Consider the following 22,866-nt stretch of genomic DNA (forward strand, 5'->3'; position numbering starts at 1 on the left):
CAGTCTGCTCTGCTTACCTTTTCTGGGTAAGAGGACATGCTGTCATACTGGGGTACAGGCAGCCACTTTCATCTATGTGGGGCTGAGAAACATAACTTGACAATGAAGAGAATGCCTGAGGCTGGAATTTTGCTGTGAATGATAGGTTCTGATTGTTTGGAAATTATAAAGAATCTAAACTGAGGTGGTGTGCTATGTTGAGACTAAAGATCTTAATACTCTTGCGTGAAAAGACCCTTTATTTGATAGTTGGCCAAAGGCAGAAGCTATGCCTCCTCCTTGCTGTAAAATCATTAAAATAGCAACCTTTATTCTTTAGTAAAGCTCTAGATCAGTGTTTTACAACCTTGGCAACTTGAAGATGTGTGGACCTCAACTCCCAGAATTCCTCAGCCAGCAATCAACTAGCCTGACCTAAAAAAGGAATCAAGTTAGCAAATTAGATACACTAAAGCCTCAAGCACTCACTGTTAGCTACAGGCACCAGAAGTTGCATGCAAGGGAGTTAACAGGCTGGCATAAATTTAAGATTGAAATGCAAGGAGCTTGATCCAGTGATTAACAGAAAGTGCAGCATCTGAGCAATGTACAGAGATAATCTACAGAGACCTTCATTCTAATAATTAAAATAATTAACTGATAAATGGGCATACACTATTCCTTCCACTATCTGCTTTTTCCCCTTTCTTTCTTCTCACCTCTATATTTTCCTACCATGTCTCTTGCATCTGATCCAGGTTCAAATTCAGACTGGTTGAGTTCACACATTCTGTTAAGCCACAATTTCTTTCAACCAAGCATATGTATGTATGTTTTCATCCAACTGAAAACATATCAGTTGTAATTCTGTGTACACTACATACCTCAAATGTATGTGTATTTATTGGAAACACACAGCTTTTTTATAAAGCTCTAGCTTTATAAAAAAAATCCCTGATAGTATTTAAAAATTGATTTAACCAATAGAGAAAGAATTAGGAACAGTTATTCTGAATGGATTTCCCAAAATACTGTTTCCTGTGCTTTTTCAGAATGGCTCTACTTAAAACAAGCCTGCTATATTTGATTCTAAATGGGTAGTGTTTACATTTTTAAAAAAGAGCATAATATAGGTAAGTGAAATTATTAGCACAAAGCATGCAGGTTGTTGCTTAACCCTTTCCCCTTAACTGTTTTCCTCTAGTGCAATCTTCCTATACTTTTTCACGTATATAAAAGAAAGTAGAACACAATTATATGAAAGTTTGTGTCATGCGTAGTATATTTTTGTTGTAAGATACTTGCAAACATAAGCAATTGATTAAAATAGCATCTAATTTTTTTTACTACAACTTTCCTGAGTAACTCTATTTTTACATTATAAATGTGACATATTCACAACTGTATTTACTTTCATGCTGAGTCATTTTTGTCAATATTTATTTAGAGGGTGTAAAATTAGCAGTTCTATTTACTAAAATCATGCATAAATCTTAATTCTGTCATTATGAAGTAGTCCAGTCATGTGGCAGGAGCAACTGATCTATGGCCAGAATAGTGTTAGTAGTAGTAGTACATCCTAAATATATTTTATTTTACCGTTCAACCTCAAATCCCATAAAGACTCCAAGAACCTTTTAGACTTAAAATCTAGTAGCTGTAATACAAAAGGAAAAGGAGACTGAGAGGGAAGAAGTTAAGTGAATGCAGATGGTAGATACAGAAGACTTTCCAAAGTGCAAACATAAGGACTAAATATGGCCAAAGTTGTTTTATAATCAGTCAGATCATGAAAGGCAGAAATAGTGTCTGGGGAGTTTGCTCAAAAAGTCAATGATGGCCATGAGGGTGTGATCAAAGTTCTGCCCATTATGCATGATACACATAAACGGGCAAGTTCACTTGTACCATCCTGACCATCTTGGCTTTTTTGATCATATCCTCAGGACACCGCTGAGTAGCATTCTTTTAGTCTGTAGATTCACAATGTAAATATTTCAACAATGGTGATACTTTAAGTTGTGATAGAACTAACAAAGAAATTGGAAAGGATTTGAGGGACTGAGAAAGTTTTCAGCATTTTTAGCATCTGCTCACTAAGAAGTTTGGCATTGTGTGGATTTTTTGCAATTAATCCTTAATTACTTGATGCTGATCTAGCAGAATGGATAATATACATTACATCCTGAGTAAATGCACAGGAAGAATGTATGTTTGCATAACTCAGGGAAATGTTGCCCACGTAAACTAAACAAATAGCTTAATTCCATTAATTGAACAGTTTCTATTTTTTGTGAGTCAAAATGTCGAGAAGTTGTTGCCTTGTACTGTAAATTCAGGCATGCCTCTCTCTAGCATTCAGGCCTGAACAATCTCTAGCCTCTTCCACTTTTGACTTATCCCGGTTCAGGGCGCAACAGCCCCTTGATACACCAGAGTGACCGGCAGGGATACAAAATATAATGAATAACATAAAATTCAAAATCCAAGGTTGGGAGATACTTAGTGGGATCAACTGAGACGCCACAGAAGTATGCAAGCTTTCGAGGGCTTTTCATCAAGTTTGCTATCAAAAGCAGACTAATCCAGAAAGTTTTACTTCCTTCTCAAATCCTGCTTTTGCACCAGACAGCTTTCCAGCTGTTTCTCTCTCTCCCCCAATCCAGATAGCGCAGGAAACTTAACACACCCGGCTGTGTCTGGCAGGTACTTGAAGGGAGTTGTCCCTAGAAAGCGACACCCGCCCTGGTCACGCTGGGTTCCTCCGCCACCCGCTGCTTCGGCAGGCACCGCAATGGAGGAAATCCGGAGCCGCACCGTGAAAGGCTTGGCTGATCTGAAGGGCTTTTTCAACCTGACTCCAAAGGAAGGCGGCAGTTCGAGGGCAGCAGCCGCAGCAGAAGCGGCCAACGCGGAGACCTGTGAGTGATGGAGGGCAGAGCGGGAGGCGGAGGCCCACTTCCCGGCCCCTCCAAGCCTTGGCTCGGACGGGGAGCCCCAGCGGCCAAGACCGCCGGCTTCCGAGGCTCTTCCTGCGCGCAGCTCTTCTTTGGAGTGCGGAGCGCAGCCCCGTCGCTCCTTGAGGATTGCGAGGCGTTGAGCTACTAATTTGGCGGAACATTTTTTGCTAAATTTGGTTCTTTTTCTGCAAAGATTCCAGTGACCCTGAAGAGTGGAAAGCAGGCAAAAGAGCATTGCTGCCCTGGAGGAATTCCTCCAGACGGGGAGGGGGAAAGAACAGGGTGGTAGCTCGTTGTTTCTCAACCTTGGCGACATTAAGACGGGTGGACTTTAACTCCCACAATTCTATGCTGGCTGGGGAATTGTGGGAGTTAAAGTCCACCCGTCTTAATGTTGCCAAGGTTGAGAAACAACGAGCTAAAGTTTGAAATCTAATCCAGCCCAGATTCTGCTTGCATTCCCGGGGCTTTCTGAAAACTTTGAATAATCCAGTTTGGACGAAGGGCAAGTTTCCAGTGAGTCTGTTTGTTTCATGGAAGGGAATAATTGATGCAGTTCATGGTGGTTCCAGTGATCTAATTTCAACCATCTCACATTTGGAGCCTTGAGACATGGTAGTAGGCCAAGGTTAAGCAAATTTCACACTATGTCGCAAACGTTTTTTTTTTAAAGCTCATTTTAATTCAGAGGAAATAAAAAAATACAGTTATAAATTGGAGAGCCAGTTTGGTGTAGTGGTTAAGGCACTAGGCTAGAAACTGGGAGACCGTGAGTTCTAGTCCCACCTTAGGCACGAAGCCAGCTGGGTAACCTTGGGCCAGTCATACCCTCTCAGCCATAGGAAGCAGGCAATGGCAAACCACTTCTGAAATCTTGCCAAGAAAACTGCAGGGTCTTGTCCAGGCAGTCGCCAGGAGTCAACATGGACTTGAAGGCACACACAAACAAAAAACTTAAAATTAAACTGGCCAAAGTATCATTAGATCTCATACTAGAAAATGGAAACAGCTATTTCATAAGGCCATGCAGTGTCATTTTGACTGGTAGCATTATCTGTAGGTCCTGCTTTGCAGCCCTCTTTCATGGTAACCATAGCCAGAGAGGGACTTGCCCATTCACAACATTTATTTCGTATGGCATAGCAGAATGCAGCATTGTTGCATAAAGATCACAGAAACAGTATATAAAAGTGTATAAAATGTGGACATTGGGACAATAAATTATTTTAAAAGCATGCAGTACAAATGATGAATAAAATGATGAATAAATTATGTATGAGCAGTTACTAAAGTAACTAAGCCTATGGCCGGACATCCAGATCGTTTAGCCATTGGACAGCAGTACCCTCAAGATTATGTAGTTCTTGCAGGGAGCCAGGAAACCTTCTGAGGGGACATTCCATCATGACGTGATGTAAAGTTTGCGGGGTGTTCCCACAGTCACAGTTAGGATTATCAACCAGCCCCATTTATGTTTCCAATATCAGCACCTGCCATGATTAGTTCAAATCCAATTAAGCACGGTCCAGTTTTTCCTTGGGAGAGCAAGGGGGTTGTGCTGGATCAGACACTAAATTAAAAAGATCTGGGTTAGAAGTTGCCCACTCCTGGCACCATGCTGTCTCAATGTCAAAGTCTTCTCTGACTAATTCATAAAATGATTTCTGTAAACTACAATACCTATCTCTTCTGCCAGCTCTGATAGGATGCTTCAAGTTACCCTTATTTATTTATTTATTTAATATTTTCTATCCCGCCTTTATTATTTTTATAACTCAAGGCTGCGAACATACCTAATACTCCTTCCTCCTCCTATTTTCCCCACGACAATGCTGTGAGGTGAGTTGGGCTGAGAGCGAGTGATTGGCCCAAGGTCACCCAGCCAGCATTCATGCCTAAAGCGGGACTAGAACTCATAGTCTCCTGGTTTCTAGCCCAGCACCTTAGCCTTAGATCATTACAGGACAGGTGGGCACATTTCCAAACAACACATTGAGCTGTAGTTCTCATCATTTTATTTTTTTTAAGCATGTCTCTATAGCAGGGGTCCCCAAACCCCGGGCCGTGGACCGGTACTGGTCCGTGGCCTGTTAGGAACTGGGCCGCACAGCAGGAGGTGAGCAGTGGGCGAGCGAGCGAATTGACAGCCTGAGTATTTACAGCCACTCCCCATCACTCACATTACCATCTGAGCTCCGCCTCCTGTCAGAGAAAGCAAGCCCATTGGCTGCTATCTCCAAACAGTGTGAAGAAAAAAGAATAAAAGGTCGGGAAAAAGAGGAAGTGCTTGAATCATCCCGAAGCCACACACACCCCCAGTCCGTGGAAAAATTGTCTTCCACGAAATTGGTCCCTGGTGCCAAAAGGGTTGGGAACCACTGCTCTATAGGGCCTAGGAATTCTTAAATAAAGTTGGCATTTCCATATGTTTTAATTAATGTTTAAAAGTCAGGATCAGCAGAGAACCTGGCAGGAATCAAGGGAGCTGTGGGTGGGCACACTGGTATCCACAAGTGCCACACTGGAGTCTCCAGTCCTATAGAAACCCTCCAAGCAGGTCCTGCATTATTGTACATGTATACATATATGGAAGATGGAGAGGAATGATAATGAAATACAGGCACTAATTATTAATAAAGCATGATGAAGGTTGCTGCAGAACAGCAGAAGCTCACCAGAAAGCTAATCTGACCGTCTTGAGTATGTTGGCCATGATGTATGAGACTGATATGAATTGGAGTCTTAACAACATCTGGAGGGGCACAAGCTCCTCACTTTTGCTTTAGAAGAGTTTTAGGAAATTGGAAGCTCAAAAAATAAGCCAAAGATCATTTTCAAATCCTTCATATTTGAAAGGGAGAATGCAGAAATACCGGCCTAGCTTAAAGAAGTGAGGAAAGACAACCTGATTTTTCTTTCCTAGTCTTTTTATGTTGTATCAAGGGGCTACAAAAAGTTTCTCTCCCTCCCCAAATTAATGAAAAATAAGCAAGTACAATAAAAACAAACATTCTTTCAAGAGAAGAGAAGGATAGAATAAAAGTATTTCTACTGGCTAATAACAAATAGTATCTGTTCCAATAAAGTCAACCTCTCTGCTCTGTCTTCCCTGTGCTGCTGTGTACTTTAATAGTTGCATTCAAATGTCTTCCATCTAAATTAGATTTATTTGAAATCTCCTTAAATCATTCACAGAGTATTCCTAAAGCGGCAGTAAGGAAAAACTCTGGCAGAAAAATCGGAGGGCATGTTTTTCATTCCCCACCACTAGTTAGGTATGTCACTGCCCCTAATGGGAGGGGAAGTCAGTATGCCAGCTAGAGTTCCTGGGTTTTGGGAGAACAGGAGGGATTCAGACCCACCATCCCTTTGGAATTTCCCATTTTCAGCCCTGTCACCCACAGAGAACCAGCTGCGATGAAGCAGCAGACACACAGCCTTGTGCAGCACACATGAGAAGGCTCCTGGAGACAGCCTTGGGTCTCTGCCATGGAAAGCTCCCTTTGGGGCATCTAACAGTTCCCTGCTTCCCTTTACTGTAATTTCCCAATTGATTGATTGATTGATTGATTCAATAACATTCCCATGTTGCTTTTCTCCCAACAGTTCAAAGTGATTTACATAGAAAAAGACATTTCTCCTTGGTCAAGTTAAGGCAGCGAACATACCTAGTACTCCTTCCTCCTCCTCTTTTCCCCACAACAACCACCCTGTGAGGTGGGTTGGGCTGAGGGAGAGTGGCTGGCCCAAGGTCACCCAGCCAGCCTTCATGTCTAAGGGAGAGCTAAAACTCATGTCTCCTGGTTTCTAGCCCAGTATCGTAGCCACTACATCGATCTGGCTTGGTGGGTGAGCTTTCTATAAGAGCAAGCTGTTCCATAAAAGGGGAGTGTAGAGGGCGTAGTGAATGGCCTTGAAGGATGGGAGGAGGAGCCACTACGAAAGCAGTGGTCAGGTAAGAGGGGCTTGGGCCTGGGCCAAGAAAATAAGTTAAGAAAACTTCTCAGACAAGCCCCTCCCTTGTAGATAAAGATAAAGTTGGGGGAATGAAGCACATTCAGACTTGCAAGAGTCTGTTACTGTAGCTGTTATAATAACAGAAGTTGTGACTGATATGGCACTGCTTTCTTAGTCTACCTTGTAGGGCTGTCATTGAGCCACCATTGAAAAGACCTTGCTTCAGGGGTCCTGTAGAAGGTATTCTCATGGCGATGGGTCTTTCAGCAGATGGGTTGTTTTCACAGGTTTTATTAAATGCGCAGATTTGCTTCAGAGTAAGTGATCCTGGAGATAATCAGGCCCTGGGTTCTGTAGAGTTTTAAAGGCTTTAAATTAATTGTTAATTGCTTGATTCTATTTATATATAGGAACATATGGTCCTGTAGAAAACTAAGGAAATAAAAATGAAAAAAAATACCCACATTGCTAAATAGAAGCGTGATATACCAGGTTTAGATTCTGGACTAGAAGCAGCAGGGTAAGGGTTCAAATCTAACTCGTCTGTAATGATTCCCAGATATTTGTGGATATTGTAACCTTGCCTACCTCATAGGGGTATGGTAACAGAAGACTCTCAGCACTCTGGGGAAAAGTTAAGTAATTTGAATTTAGGCGTTTAAGATTATTATCAGAAATTCCTCAGTAAAACAGAAGCTGTGCTTTTTGTTTTGCAGTGCTTCCAGATGAGAAAGAATTCCAGCATGCTGCTAAAACTAATAATCTGGACACTATGGAAAGATTATTTAGGAAAAAAGTTAATATTAATGCTGTAAATGTTGTAAGTATAAAAACACTTCCTTTGGAGAATTTCTCTAACAAGCAAATTCTGTTTCTTCAATCTTATTTCATTTAATTTAGGAAAGATTAGTGATTATTCTTTAGTCCTTGGAACTTTTATTTAGCCGTCTCCCTGCACTAGAGACGTGCAGTATTGAGATCCAAGGTGAGCAGAAGGAAGCATAGTCTTGCTGTACCGGTCAGTCAGCCCATGGAGAGGCTGTATCTTTTTGGCATGAGGACAAAATTTGGCCCCACATTGGGAAAGAGAAACTTTGTCGACAGTATCAGACTGGGAAACCAAACTATATGCAACAATGGCAAAATCAATAGTACACATCTAGAACAGAACTTTGTCTGAATTTAAGCAAGAATGGCTCCCCTATGTATCATATGTTACCCAAAAAGCAAACTCAAACAATTAAGAGTATAGCTTTTAAGGGGAAAATAATTGATGTAAAGATAGTAATTAGAAGCAATTTCAATGTTTATAAAATTTTTAATGCAATGACCATTATGTACAATGGGAGGGGATTTAGAACTTACATTGTTTTTACTGATTTTTCTCCTTTTTTAATAATTTTTTAAAAACAATTCTCTCCTTTTTCCTTTTCTTTTCTTTTATATAGTTCGTGAATTTATTACTGGAACAATGATGAATAGCAGCAATATCAATATTAATCCTTAGAGTTTTACAGAGATTTTTCAAGATGATATAATGTACCTGCTTCTATACATTTATTTAGTTAATTACTCAATGAAATAATAAATTTTAAATTTTATGGTAATGGTAATGGTAAATCATTTGCTTACTGACATTTTATTGTTTATTCACTATGTCTATTTCTATCTTTCTTCCTATCATGTAGCTATTTATTCTGTTTTTTAAATGTTCTAAACAAGTAAATTATTAATTTAAAAAATAAAAATAAAATAGAAGCTGCACCTTTTCTTGGGTTTGTGCTGTAGCTGCACAGGCTTAGGAAGTGATGTGTTCTTCAGAATGCATTAGGGAGGTGGTGACTCATTAAACAGTCTTAAATATTAGCCATAGATTTAATTTAATTTAATTTACTTAATTTAGGTGCTGTCTATATCTAATTTTGCTTTTGATTTTCTGTGTTTATTCCCTATAATTTATTTCATGTTTTAGCTGAAGCGCACAGCCCTCCATTTTGCTGTTGCAGGAAATCATATATCTGCAGTTGACTTCCTTCTCCATCACAAAGCTAGAGCTGATATTGCAGATAAGGTACATAAAACTGATTTCTTATTACTACATTAGAGTAGCTGAAATAGACTTAGAGACTCCTTAATGGGAACACAAGGAATCTGGTAGTATCGTTTTAGACTAACACATTTTCTTTAAAGGCATTTTAATAAAATGTGTTAGTCCTAAAGGGGGCTACCAGATTCATTCTGATTTTTGGCTAGCACAGCATAAACATCTCTCCTCCTACAATGTATTTAATGGAAACACTAATGCTAATACCTCTGACTTATCTTGCCCAGGCTATGGGAAGAATTGAATTAATAATGTGTTGTTTTAGGGTCTTCCTCCTAAATAGGTAAGAAATAAAATGATAGAGTAATTCTAAAGGTAGTTAAAGACAAGACTGAAGTGCTTATAGATGTGGTGGAAACACTGTTCTATTGCCAAAGAGAAGTTCTAACAGACAGATGACACTTTCATTCCAGAGGGCCCCAGTACACCATCTGGTTACATAGCATGTTCCCATCAGCAGCAGAGCCCAAAACAAGATGTTCCATGGGCATTGAGATGTGCAGATCCAAATCCTTCTCGTTTCCCCAACGTGCCATCAGATCAGGCCTATATAATTCCCCAGTCAGCCTGTAGCTGTTATAGTTCTATCCCCTTCACGGGTATGGGCTAACAGAAAATGAGAAAATCTGCCCTCAGGCAAGTAAATGAGTTGTCTTAAATATGCCCAATAGTTGCTGCGATCAGAAGAAAATTCTATCTTGCCAAGACATGTGTTCCTACCTTTTATTAAGAACCCTAAGAACTATTTACAGAATTGAAATAAATAAAATTTAAGGTAAAAATTATATGAATGTAATTATAAATAATTAAAATTAAAAATGTAACAAATCTGGTTTATTACCTTTGATTCCCATTTTTTTCCCATCAAGTCTTCAAAATATTGTAACAAACTTACTTGACTTTAATCTTTCGATTGTTATTTGGATTTTAATTGTATTAATGCTGTTTTAGTCTTTTCTTTGTATTTTCTTTCTTGCCTTGATTGTTGTGGATACAAAAGTGGGGCATAAATGCAATAATAAATAAAAATAATACAGGTTGTCCTCACTTACTGACCGCAGTTGGGACTGGCAACTCTGTCGTTAAGCGATACAATTGTAAAGGGAAACATCAAGTGACCATGCCTGACTTATGACTTCAATTCTGGTTGCGGTCCTTCAGCAAATCACCTGCAGTCATTAAGCGCAATGTCACATGACCGCGACTTACAATTCCTGTTGGCTTTCCCATTGACTTTTCTTGTTGCAAGCCACCTGTGAAGGTCACAAATGGTGATCACATGACTGTGGGATGCTGCAACAATTGTAAATCTCCTTTTTCAGTTCTGTCGTAACTTCGAATGGTCACTGAATGAGTGGTTGGTAAGCAAGGACTACCTGTAAAAATAGGTATATTGCTGTGAACAGAAATATTACAAAACTTATTCAATCAATCAAACCTTTATTGGCATTATAAAAGCAATAAAATACAAAAGGCATTAACATATCATGAGAGTAACAAAGAAAAATGCCGAATAGGAATAGGAAATTTGTCATTATAGCAATTTTAATTTTATTTTGTTCCTTAAATATACTTTGCACTAACTGATCAATGGTTAGAACAGGTAATTGAAGACAGTAATTTATAGGAAAGTCTGAAGATAGAATATTTTTATGTTGACTGGAGATATAACATGAGGCTCAATCTGAGTTCCATGATCAGAATTCCTATGACAGAATAAGGTGCCAGTAGTAGGGATTATACAGTATGTAGCTATTGGGTTCTTGGTCTTCTTCAAGCTTGTGTCCCTGTGGACATTTCATTACCGGGCTGTGTAACATCATCAGTGCAAGGGAGAGTGGGGTTTGGTGGTATATTATAGCTTGCCTTGCCAGTCTTGGTTGGGATATGGTTTCTTCCTTGGTGGTTCCTTGATTAAAGTATTATTTCTTCCCTGATTTTTTATCTGGTGCCTTTTCCTGCTTATCTGGAGATTAGTTGTTAGGGGATGTTCTCTGGGCTGTTCGTTTCCTTCTTTGACTTTTGATTGTATCTTTTAAATGGTATGTAGATGGAGTTATCTCTGTGTGTCTGTTGATAGTTGATTAATCAGAATGCCAAACTTCCAAAAATTCCCTAGCATTTTTTAATTTGGCCTGGTCTAAAATGTCAGTTTCCCAGTTGAAATTGTAGTTGAATTTGTCTATTCGTTGAGAGGTTAAGGAATTTTCATCATGTCTTCTGACTGCCCGTAGATGTTCATGGATGCGTCCTGCCAACTTTCTACCTGTCTGTTCTACCTAGTGGCTATTACAGTTCTTCCACTGTAAGTTGTAGATGACTCCTGTTTTTTCTTCTTTCATTACTGGGCCTTAAACCTAAAGGTTTAAGATGTTCTGGAGGGATATTGTTTGTTTTTATGCTACAGTGGTGCGAAGACATTGTAATAGTCTGTTGGTTGCCTCAGATATTTTTATGTATGGGACAGTTATCTGTTTCATAGGTTGTGATGGTTGTGTTACAAAAAGTTGTGTAGCTAGGCACTTTTAATGAACTTGCATGGGTAATTCGTTGTGTTGGAAGTTATTGTATAGGTAGTCTGGGTTTTCTTTTTGGAGTTTTGAGTTACTGCAGGGTTTTTTTTTTTCCTCTGAACAGTGTTCTTATGAAGCTCCTCTTGAGGGCAGTTGGGTTGTTGCATTGGTAGTGGAGGACTTTGCTAGTGTGGGTTGTTTTTCAATAAACTTGGGTGTGTAGTCTGTCATTGCTTCCTGTGCTGAGGAGGATATCCAGGAAGGATAGTTTATTGTTGTTTTCTTCTTCTTATAAATTTGATTTCTTTAAAGATATTTTTGATTGTGTCATGTGTCGTCTTTAACTTTTCTAATGTTTCTTTTCTGGCTGACTGTGAAAAGCTAAGCAAGGCCAGACATGATTGGTACTTGAGTGGAAGATCCCAGGAATGTAGGCTAGACTGGAAAATTGAAAACCATATCCTGAAAGAAGTTAGCAGCAACCCTCTTTCCTATTGTTGCCAAGAAAGCTGCATGAAGGTGTCCATCTAGTGATTAGGAGTCAAGCTCGGATTGAAGAAGACTTTACTTAAATCACCAGAACAGAAGGAATAAAGTGGGAATTCTGCTGAGTTGGTGCCACATTTATTTTCTTGGGACTTAGACCTATCATGCTATAGAAAAATGTCCTATATATTTAAAATGATAAAATCAAATAAGATGTTTTTTGAAATAAGTATATAAATTAAGAAGTAGAAAGAACGGGGTAGCAACCAGCCTATCAACCCAATGTGGTCACTTGACATTCTTTAGTGGTCCTTTGGAATTAGGCCTTGAGTTCCAGCTCAAGCTGCACTGTTATGTATAAACAGGTTGTACACTCACAGTTGTATATGAATTCTACAGTGGATTTTGAAAAATTATATTCCTTTCAACAAATAATGAAGTAGCTTTTTTTAAATATTAGGATTAGAGGAATTGGAAAAAGTACACTCATTGTTACATCACAGTTATTAGATACTTTTCTGTGGTTAAGCTAAGCAAGTAGACTCTTCCTTGGTTCTAAGGCTGCCCATTACATAATAGTATGAAATCTAAGATTCAGGTGTCACTTGTCAACCCCACCAGGTAGACCAGACCAGAAAATCAATTCCACAGGAAGTCTAAAACTACTTTTATTGAAACTGGTTATAATAACAGAATATTCCTTTCTCAGGCAAGTTGACTAAAAAGCGAGTTCTAGTCCCGGCTGAGGCATAAAAACCGGCTGGGTGACCTTGGGCCAGTCACTCTCTCTCAGCCCAATTCACCTCCCAGGGTTGTTGTTGTGGGGAAAATAGGAGGAGGAAGGAGTATTAGGTATGTTCCCCACCTTGAGTTATTTATAAAAATAATAAAGGCAGGATTTTAAAAAAATCTAAAAGAAAAAGCCAGAAAAGAAATGGGTGAGGAAACTAATCGCTGTTTGAACCTTGTTTGCACCATGTTAGCGACTTAGATGAAAAACTGATAATCTGCATAAATTCGCATTAGCTACAGAAATGTCTACTGGGAAGAAGCAGCTAATGGAATTGGAAAAAAAAAACACAGTATGTCTCCAAACCTGTAGAATGAAATGAAGTAACCTTCATTGATTTTATTCATAAGTTGTAAAAGAATAGTTTAGAATTTCATTGTGTCTCTTTGCAGTTTATATTAACTTATTTTACTTATTTACTTCTAAAGCACGGCCTTACTGCGATTCATCTTGCTGCATGGTCTGGTAATTTGGACATAATGCTGATGTTAATTAAAGCAGGAGCTGATCAAAAAGCAAAGAATCAGGTATGTTATCCAGAGATATAAGCCAGCAACAACCACATACACACAAGGATTTCTAATTCTGTTTTCAGTAACTTTTCTGTCTTTTTCTTAGGAAGGGATGAATGTCCTCCACTTTGCTGCTCAGAACAATAGTGTTAGAATAATGAATTATTTTATCCAAGATCTTCACCTGGTGGAACTCAATAAACCTGATGAGGTATCATGAGTGCAAAGTATACTATAAGCAATTGGACAATGGATGCTAGCAATATTTTTGTGAATACCTTTTCTAAATACTAGGCAAATTTAAATATGGCCACCATTAATTTTTTATCTGTATTTCATGAATATTTACCGAATCGATATTTATTTCATTCAGTGTTCACCGAGTGGGTCAAACTTGGCAAGATGGCGGATGCAGCCTTGTGATGCAAGCCCCATTCCTTTTATATGTGTGTCAGTATTGCATGCACATATATAAGGGGCAGGGCTTGCACCACAATGCTATGCCCATCAATTTGCCAGTTTAGATGCACACACCCACAAACCTGTAGATATTGCTAGTGTTGTGTATTCCTGACTGCTCTTGATTAACCATATCATATTGTTAATTACATTAACTGATCCTACATACATTCATACTCATATTCTCTGTAGTAATTCTGATCATGCATCAAGATGTCTGGCTGTTACTGGGCCAAGGGCTGCACTTGGCCTGTGAACTTGGGGGCTCCACTCCAAAAGACTTGGCTCAAAAATCTAAACTCAATTTAATTTAATTTTAATTTAATAAAAGTAACATTCAGTTACTCCAATGTAATTCATATGATTGATCCACATTTGCTTAATAGCTTTCTCCCCTTGTTACTTTTAAAAATTGCAAACTGGTAGCTACTTTTTGATGGGATTTCACAAGCTTCTGGGGGCCATATGTGGTCCTGAAGCCTCTGGTCTAAAAGATTATGCATATAGGTTGTATAAAATATAGAGCAGTTCAAGAGGCTTTTAAAAACTTCATTGTTATCTGATGCAAGTAGCATGTGCAAATCTTTCCATGAAAAAACCTACAGACTCAGTCTTCCTTTAGCACCACTTTAAAGAAGTTAGATGATGGGATTGGAAGACCATAGCTGCATCCTGAGCCAGACTTGCTTAAGTAAAATGGCCTTAAGGTAAGTCTCACTCAGGTTCATACAGATAATTTTGTTGTTAGGCTGAGGACCATATGCAACCCAAGGGGCACAAATTACTTCCAACTGGGTTAAGGCTATTGGTAAGTAATCTTTGCAGAATGCCAGTTTTCTTCCATAGTGACTTCTAAACTTCACTTTTCTCCCAGAAAGGTAGAAAGCCATTCCTTCTGGCAGCTGAAATGGGCCATGAAGAAATGATAAATGAATTGATTACCCTTAATTTATTCACCTCAGAAAAGGATAAGGTAAGTCTATTATAAAGCTTATTATTTGATTTTGTATATTGTGTACTAAATTGTGAGGGGATTCTTTTGAGAAATGGTGCAGACCACCAACAGACTACTGTTATTGTCCCTGTTTTTTATTATATAAAAAACTTAACAAACTTACTTATTTCTGAAATTTATCACTCATCATTAATGTATAATATATGCTATATCACACCTATACCAATGTCTATCTTATTTAAAGAGTCCTATAAACAATTCTTTTCTCCTTTGTTGCCTGCACTATAACAAAGTCTTCAGACATCATGTACCCACCTTGAAGTTAGTTGGCTTCTGTTGCTATGCTCTTCTGAACTGCTGCTGAAGTGTTAGTCTTTCCATCTGTTTTCAAGAATGTGGGAACAGTTACTGGACTGTTGTAGGCTGTCAGCATCTTTGCTGAAGTGAAGTAGCTTCTGGGCTCTGCTTCCCCTTTCAAGTCCTGTGCTGTTGGCTTGCAGGAATCCATGCCTGCTCCTTTTTCACAGACAGTCACCTGCTAAGCTACACTTCATCGTGACACTCTCAGCTGCAAATTTTTCTTCTCTGCTCTCGCACAACAAGCATCTTTTTCCAACACACACACTTAGGCCATCAGGTCCAATTCCCTGTTCAGTGCACAAATTTATCAGGCATCCCTTATCCTCCATTTAAGCACTTCTAGAGAAAGGGAACCCACCACTCCTCCAGTTATCGTTCCACTGTCCTTACCATTAAGGAAGTTTGCCTAACATTCATTTGGAATGCAGAAAAAAAATAAAACCAGCAGGCAGATTTTTTTGCAGCTGAAGCCACGCTCTTTATTTGTTGATTGATGTCCAGTGAATACTGGAGGGCACTGATGCTAGAATACCATCATCTTTGCATTTGTTTTTCAATATCTTATATCATGTCTACCAGAAATCTGATAGAAAAAAAATCAGTGGAAAGTCACCCTGGTGCTATATGCAGTTTGCACTGAACAGGTAGGTCAGTCTTGAATGACCCTGGGAGGAGGGGTCACAAGGGGGGGGCTTTGTGACCCACAAGGCAGTTCAGTCTCTGATTTTTAACACCCGCCCCCCAGAGTTTAATTAGCCAAATAATGAAGATGATAATTTGCAACTCATTGAACTGTTAATTGTAAATATTTTAAAAGCCTTTTATAGGTTATAATCTAAAAATGTCTTACTTGAAATGCCAGATTGCATATTTCTTATCAAACTCGAGAATGTACAGGGTATGTGGAGTCCTGCTTTAAAGATTTAGAGTTACTGCTTAGTTTGAGAATGTTTGCTTTTAGTGATAATTTAAGCCTACATTAGGTGTCTGTGTACATTTTATAGGAAGGAAACACTGCCTTGCATCTAGCAGCTAAACATGGCCACAGTGATGTGATAGAGATTCTTCTTCAGCAGTGGGAGCATATAAACGAATTCAATCAGGTAAAAATACAAGAAAGATATTGAAAGATGCATAAAGCATCAAAATGAAGAAGAGCATCTTTATTTTTGAAAATAAAGATGTAAGAACGCAACTCATGTCCAGAACCCACAGATTGGTTCTTGAAGTCTTTAAATTACAAAACTTTGATGGCCAATAATTGCCTCCTCTTCCCCTCCCTTCCCTCCATCTCTTCCCTCCCTCCTTTAAAATGCATCAGGCCTGTCCAGCCAGTGGGCTTTCCCTGGAGAAGCTTTTGGCTGTGCCCCACTTTTGTGAAGGAAGCAGAATGGAGAGCAGGAACCACTGTTTTCCTCTTTCTGCTCTGGCCTTGTGGAATGGCCTCCCATTCAAATGACAGCTTACTTCATTCCTTTTATCTTCTGTTTTAGAAGGTACTTCAGACAGAACTCCTCCAAAGAATGCATGGTGGATAGTTGTTGTTGCCATAGTTATTTTATTTTACCAACTGATTTCATTTTTTAATGTTATTTCATTTTTGTAATGATTTTATGTATTTTAACTGTTATTAATATTATAATTATTTTTGTAATTTTGATCAGTAATTTGTTATTTCTAATTTTACACCCACAAACACACACACATTTATAGACCTCCTGATTCCCAATGAAATGCAAAGCACAAAAAAGAATCATTAATGGTCCAGAAACAACATATAGCCAGAGAATACCCGACAGTCAAGTCTTTAATATGTCATCTGGGTGGGAAGAATATCATTCTAGAGGGCAGGCACCGTGACACAAAAAGCATGCTTCCTGGGTCCCACCAGATAACACTGCTTACTTAGTGGGACCCAGAGCATGCCCATTCTGCCTGATCGTACCAGACAGGCAGAAACAACTGGAGACAGGTGGTCCCTCAAATAACCAGGGCCTATACCATGAACGGCTTTAGTGGTGGTAACCAGCACCTTGAATTGCACCAAGCCAATCAATAATCCTTCAGCAAAGGATCATTACCTTGTCGTGGTGCTGGAGCTTGAGCACCTCAATGATGCCATGAGCTAAACCGTGAAGGGCCACCCAAGACGGGAAGGTCATGACAGAGAGGTCAGACTAAATGCGATCCCGGGGGAAGGTAAGGGCAACCCACCCCAGTATTCTTGCCGTGAAAACTAAATGGATCAGTACAACCAGAGATATGTCGGTATACCATCGGAAGATGAGACCCCCAGGTCGGAAGATGGTCAAAATGCTACTGGGGAGGAACAGAGGATGAGTTCAACTAGCCCCAGATGTGATGACGCAGCTAGCTCAAAGCCGAAAGGACAGCTAGCGGCCGACGGTGCTGGTGGTGAACGGCGAATCCGATGTCCTAAGGATCAACACACCATTGGAACCTGGAATGTAAGATCTATGAGCCAGGGCAAATTGGATGTGGCTATTGGTGAGATGTCAAGATTAAAGATAGACATTCTGGGCGTCAGTGAACTGAAATGGACTGGAATGGGCCACTTCACATCAAATGACCACCAAATCTACTACTGTGGACAAGAGGACCACAGAAGAAATGGAGTAGCCTTCATAATTAATAGTAAAGTGGCTAAAGCAGTGCTTGGATACAATCCAAAAAACGATAGAATGATCTCAATTCGAATTCAGGGCAAGCCATCTAACATCACAGTGATCCAAATATACGCCCCAACCACAGATGCTGAAGAAGCTGAAGTAGAGCAGTTCTATGAGGATCTGCAGCACCTACTGGACAACACACCTAAAAGAGATGTTATTTTTATCACGGGAGACTGGAATGCTAAGGTGGGCAGTCAAATGACACCTGGAATTACAGGTAAGCATGGCCTGGGTGAACAAAACGAAGCAGGACATAGACTGATAGATATTTTGCCAAGACAACTCACTCTGCATAACAAACACTCTCTTCCAGCAACCTAAGAGACGGCTTTATACATGGACTTCCCCAGATGGACAACACTGAAACCAGATTGACTACATCCTTTGCAGCCAAAGGTGGCGGACATCTATACAGTCAGTAAAAACAAGACCTGGAGCTGACTGTAGTTCAGATCACGAACTTCTTCTTGCACAATTTAGGATCAGACTAAAGAGATTAGGGAAGACCCACAGATCAGGTAGATATGAGCTCACTAATATTCCTAAGGAATATGCAGTGGAGGTGAAGAATAGATTTAAGGGACTGGACTTAGTAGATAGGGTCCCGGAAGAACTCTGGACAGAGGTCCGCAACATTGTTCAAGAGGCGGCAACAAAATACATCCCAAAGAGAGAGAAAACCAAGAAGGCAAAGAGGCTGTCTGCTGAGACACTAGAAGTAGCCCAAGAAAGAAGGAAAGCAAAAGGCAACAGTGATAGGGGGAGATATGCCCAATTAAATGCAAAATTCCAGAGGTTAGCCAGAAGAGATAAGGAATTATTTTTAAACAAGAAATGCACGGAAGTGGAAGAAGACAATAGAATAAGGAAGGACAAGAGACCTCTTCCAGAAAATTAGAAACATCAGAGGTAAATTCCAGGCAAAAATGGGTATGATCAAAAACAAAGATGGCAAGGACCTAACAGAAGAAGAGATCAAGAAAAGGTGGCAAGAATATACAGAAGATCTGTATAGGAAGGATAACAATATCGGGGATAGCTTTGACGGTGTGGTCAGTGAACTAGAGCCAGACATCCTGAAGAGTGAGGTTGAATGGGCCTTAAGAAGCATTGCTAATAACAAGGCAGTAGGAGACGACGGCATCCCAGCTGAACTGTTCAAAATCTTGCAAGATGATGCTGTCAAGGTAATGCATGCTATATGCCAGCAAATTTGGAAAACACAAGAATGGCCATCAGATTGGAAAAAATCAACTTATATCCCCATACCAAAAAAGGGAAACACTAAAGAATGTTCAAACTATCAAACAGTGGCACTCATTTCACATGCCAGTAAGGTAATACTCAAGATCCTGCAAGGTAGACTTCAGCAATTCATGGAGCGAGAATTGCCAGATGTACAAGCTGGGTTTAGAAAAGGCAGAGGAACTAGGGACCAAATTGCCAATATCCGATGGATAATGGAAAAAGCCAGGGAGTTTCAGAAAATCATCTATTTCTGTTTTATTGACTATTCTAAAGCCTTTGACTGTGTGGACCATAACAAATTGTGGCAAGTTCTTAGCGGTAGGGGGATACCAAGTCATCTTGTCTGCCTCCTGAAGAATCTGTATAACGACCAAGTAGCAACAGTAAGAACAGACCACGGAACAACGGACTGGTTTAAGATTGGGAAAGGAGTACGGCAGGGCTGTATACTCTCACCCTACCTATTCAACTTGTACGCAGAACACATCATGCAACATGCTGGGCTTGAGGAATCCAAGGCTCGAGTTAAAATCGCTGGAAGAAACATGAACAATCTCAGATATGCAGATGATACCACTTTGATGGCTGAAAGTGAAGAGGAACTGAGGAGCCTTATGATGAAGGTGAAAGAAGAAAGTGCAAAAGCTGGCTTGCAGCTAAACCTCAAAAAAACCAAGATTATGGCAACCAGCTTGATTGATAACTGGCAAATAGATGGAGAAAATGTAGAAGCAGTGAAAGACTTTGTATTTCTAGGTGCGAAGATTACTGCAGATGCTGACTGCAGACAGGAAATCAGAAGACGCTTAATCCTTGGGAGAAGAGCAATGACAAATCTCAATAAAATAGTTAAGAGCAGAGACATCACACTGACAACAAAGGTCCGCATAGTTAAAGCAATGGTGTTCCCTGTAGTAACATATGGCTGCGAGAGCTGGACCATAAGGAAGGCTGAGAGAAGGAAGATAGATGCTTTTGAACTGTGGTGTTGGAGGAAAGTTCTGAGAGTGCCTTGGACTGCAAGAAGATCAAACCAGTCCATCCCCCAGGAAATAAAGCCAGACTGCTCAATTGAGGGAATGATATTAAAGGCAAAACTGAAATACTTTGGCCACATCATGAGAAGACAGGACACCCTGGAGAAGATGCTGATGCTAGGGAGAGTGGAAGGCAAAAGGAAGAGGGGCCAACCAAGGGCAAGGTGGATGGATGATATTCTAGAGGTGACGGACTCGTCCCTGGGGGAGCTGGGGGTGTTGACGACTGACAGGAAGCTCTGGCGTGGGCTGGTCCATGAAGTCACGAAGAGTCGGAAGTGACTAAACAAATAAACAACAACAACCAATAATCAGTGCTGACTGCAGAACAATGGGGTCACAAAGACCGGGTTACCTTAGGGACTGTCTTTTCCCAGGTAGTTCTGCCCGTCCAATCCGGTCCAGCAGGATGGGCATGCTCTGGGTCCCATCAGCCAAGGAATGTTGGCTGGCAGGGACCGGGAAGCGTCCTTTTCTGCTGTGGTGCCTGCCCTCTGGAATGTCCTCTCTCCTGATATTAGGATGGCCCCGACCCTTCTGGCTTTTCGGAGGGCCTTGAAGGCTTTGTGTCCGGGCCTGGGGCCCTGAGTGTGGGAAGAGCCCCGTATCATGGTTATGTTAACACCATGGCTTTTAGATCGCTTGGCTGTATTTATATTTATTTTTAATTTTTGTTATTGTTTTTATTGTTTTATATCATGACTGTTTTTATGTTGTTATCACTAGTTTGAGATGGGCGGCAATATAAATTGAATGAATGAATGAATGAATGAATGAATGAATGAATGAATGAATGAATGAATAAATAAATAAATAAATAAATAACAAGGCATGCCCAACACTGCCCACACCACTGCATTCTGGACCAACTGTATCTTCCAAGTGGTCTTCAAGGACAGCCCCATGTGGAGCGCATTACTGTAATCCATGTAATTGTATCTGCTCTGGATGTTTTGTTTATAGATGCTTTATTGTTGACTGATAAATTGCCATGAGTCTATATTGATTTGGTGGTATACAAGTAAAATCAATCAATCAGTCAATCATTGTATCTGATCAGTGCTAGGATTATCATTATTTATGAGATTTTTCTTGTTTGCCGATTATTAAATGAGCCGCCTTTGAAAATAAATAACTGCTGAAATACTGTACAAGCATACATATTTTGCAGTCTCACATCAAAAGTGTCAATGGAAAAATAACCTTTATTAATTCTTCCATTTTACAAAAATTATCTGAAAAATGTTCTTACCTCCTATGAGCCAGTATTGGGTAGCTGTATACAAGCGGCTGTATCTGATATCAGTAACATATTTTCCTTTTTTTTTGGTGTGCTTCAGAATGGTGAAACACCATTTTATATGGCTGTTGAAGGAGGCCATGAAAAATGTGCTGAACTCTTACTGGAAGCAGGAAGTGACATCAATATTTTGAACAAAGTATGTACATAACCTGGTATTCTTTGTTCAATTACTGAGATAATTTTTTTTGAAATTTTCCTTGTGCATTAAAATACCAAACCAGGATCCAGATAAATTGCTGTTTTTGTGGAAGTTGTATTAAGTGTAGTAGGGCTGCCAGATCTGGGCTGCAAAAATCCAGATCACTAGATTTCAAGTTTTCGGTAGCACTTTGGTGCCATCTGGTATTCAGCTGGATTTTTACAGTCCCAGTTAGTTCATCTTTATCTCACTTTTGTGTCTCCTTTATTTATTACTTTCTTTTGTCATTAAGAAGTATCTTGATGCAGACATTAACATAGAAGTTCAAGGAAATTGAAGGAAATAGTAAAATTATTGTTAATAGTGTCCCATAGCTAAAGCATTCCACTAATTCAAATTAATCACATGGAACAGCTGTTAGGAAAATTGCAATAAAGGTTCTTTTTTGAAACTTTGTTTTCCGCTTTCCATGTCATCCAACAATAATCCAATGCACATTTTCTGAGAAGTAATTTTGTTTTCAATGAAGAGTATATACAAATCTACCTTTAGTCTGATAGGTTCAGTTAAGGTGGCATGATTTTGATTTGGAATTTGTCTGTCTCCTTTCTTAACTATTTTCCCCATCATTTCACACACCCATATTCACAGAAGTACTTGTGTCTTAAATCATAGTTCCTCTATTTGAATGTCATTAGAAACTATAGTATAAGGAACCAGGGTTTCTTCATCAGAACCAAATACATAAGGAGAGGAGGTGGAAGAGAGATTAAAACATATTCATATATTTGGTGCAGGCTTTGATGGAACATGAAATAACTGCGGCAGAAGATAAGGAACTGTTCTCCTAATGCATTTTCTAGAGATTCGTCTAATTAGTTTTTCTTAAACAATTTTTGATATTAGCACAACTGTATATATCTTCCAAAAATTCACTTTTAAATTACTTTGCGTTGCTAACAATAAAAATAATTTTCCCTCTTTTCTTCATTTTTCTTTCAGCATAATGCCAGTGCGCTGCATGTCGCAACCCAAAATGGCCACACACCTTTGGTCAGGTTTCTTATCAGTAATAATATTGATCTGGATGCTCAGTCTCAGGTAACTTTTTGTTGTTGTTGTTTTCTCATATGTTGTGTGTCTGACATTTCCTGGCTTTCTCCGAAAGTGGCGAGAGCTACAACTATGCATAATTCAAGACATAAAAGGAGAAGAAGCACAGTCTGTATAAATCAACTAAGCATTCTATATTCTGTCCGTTTTGGTGGGTGAATGTTAAGAATATGCCTAACTCTGAAGAAAATATAAGTAGAAGTGTTTAACGGGCAGAATTGTGCATTAACATTTCCAGATGTATGATATGTGCAGCCC

General features: G+C 39.5%; 1 protein-coding gene across 1 annotated transcript in view; it reads left to right on the forward strand.

Moving 5' to 3' along the window:
- The first annotated feature begins 2,570 nt into the window (after positions 1 to 2,570).
- Positions 2,571 to 22,866, forward strand: part of ANKDD1B (ankyrin repeat and death domain containing 1B) — a 41,663-nt gene continuing 21,367 nt past the window's right edge. Inside the window, exons 1-9 of the mRNA XM_063295534.1 lie at positions 2,571 to 2,900; positions 7,613 to 7,716; positions 8,869 to 8,967; positions 13,218 to 13,316; positions 13,408 to 13,512; positions 14,635 to 14,733; positions 16,080 to 16,178; positions 21,394 to 21,492; positions 22,498 to 22,596. Of these exons, the coding sequence (XP_063151604.1) occupies positions 2,774 to 2,900; positions 7,613 to 7,716; positions 8,869 to 8,967; positions 13,218 to 13,316; positions 13,408 to 13,512; positions 14,635 to 14,733; positions 16,080 to 16,178; positions 21,394 to 21,492; positions 22,498 to 22,596 (930 nt within the window). The 5' untranslated portion in view covers positions 2,571 to 2,773. The remainder of the gene's footprint in view (positions 2,901 to 7,612; positions 7,717 to 8,868; positions 8,968 to 13,217; positions 13,317 to 13,407; positions 13,513 to 14,634; positions 14,734 to 16,079; positions 16,179 to 21,393; positions 21,493 to 22,497; positions 22,597 to 22,866) is intronic.

Source organism: Candoia aspera, chromosome 2, assembly GCF_035149785.1.
Source record: "Candoia aspera isolate rCanAsp1 chromosome 2, rCanAsp1.hap2, whole genome shotgun sequence".
Classification (NCBI taxonomy): domain Eukaryota; kingdom Metazoa; phylum Chordata; class Lepidosauria; order Squamata; family Boidae; genus Candoia; species Candoia aspera.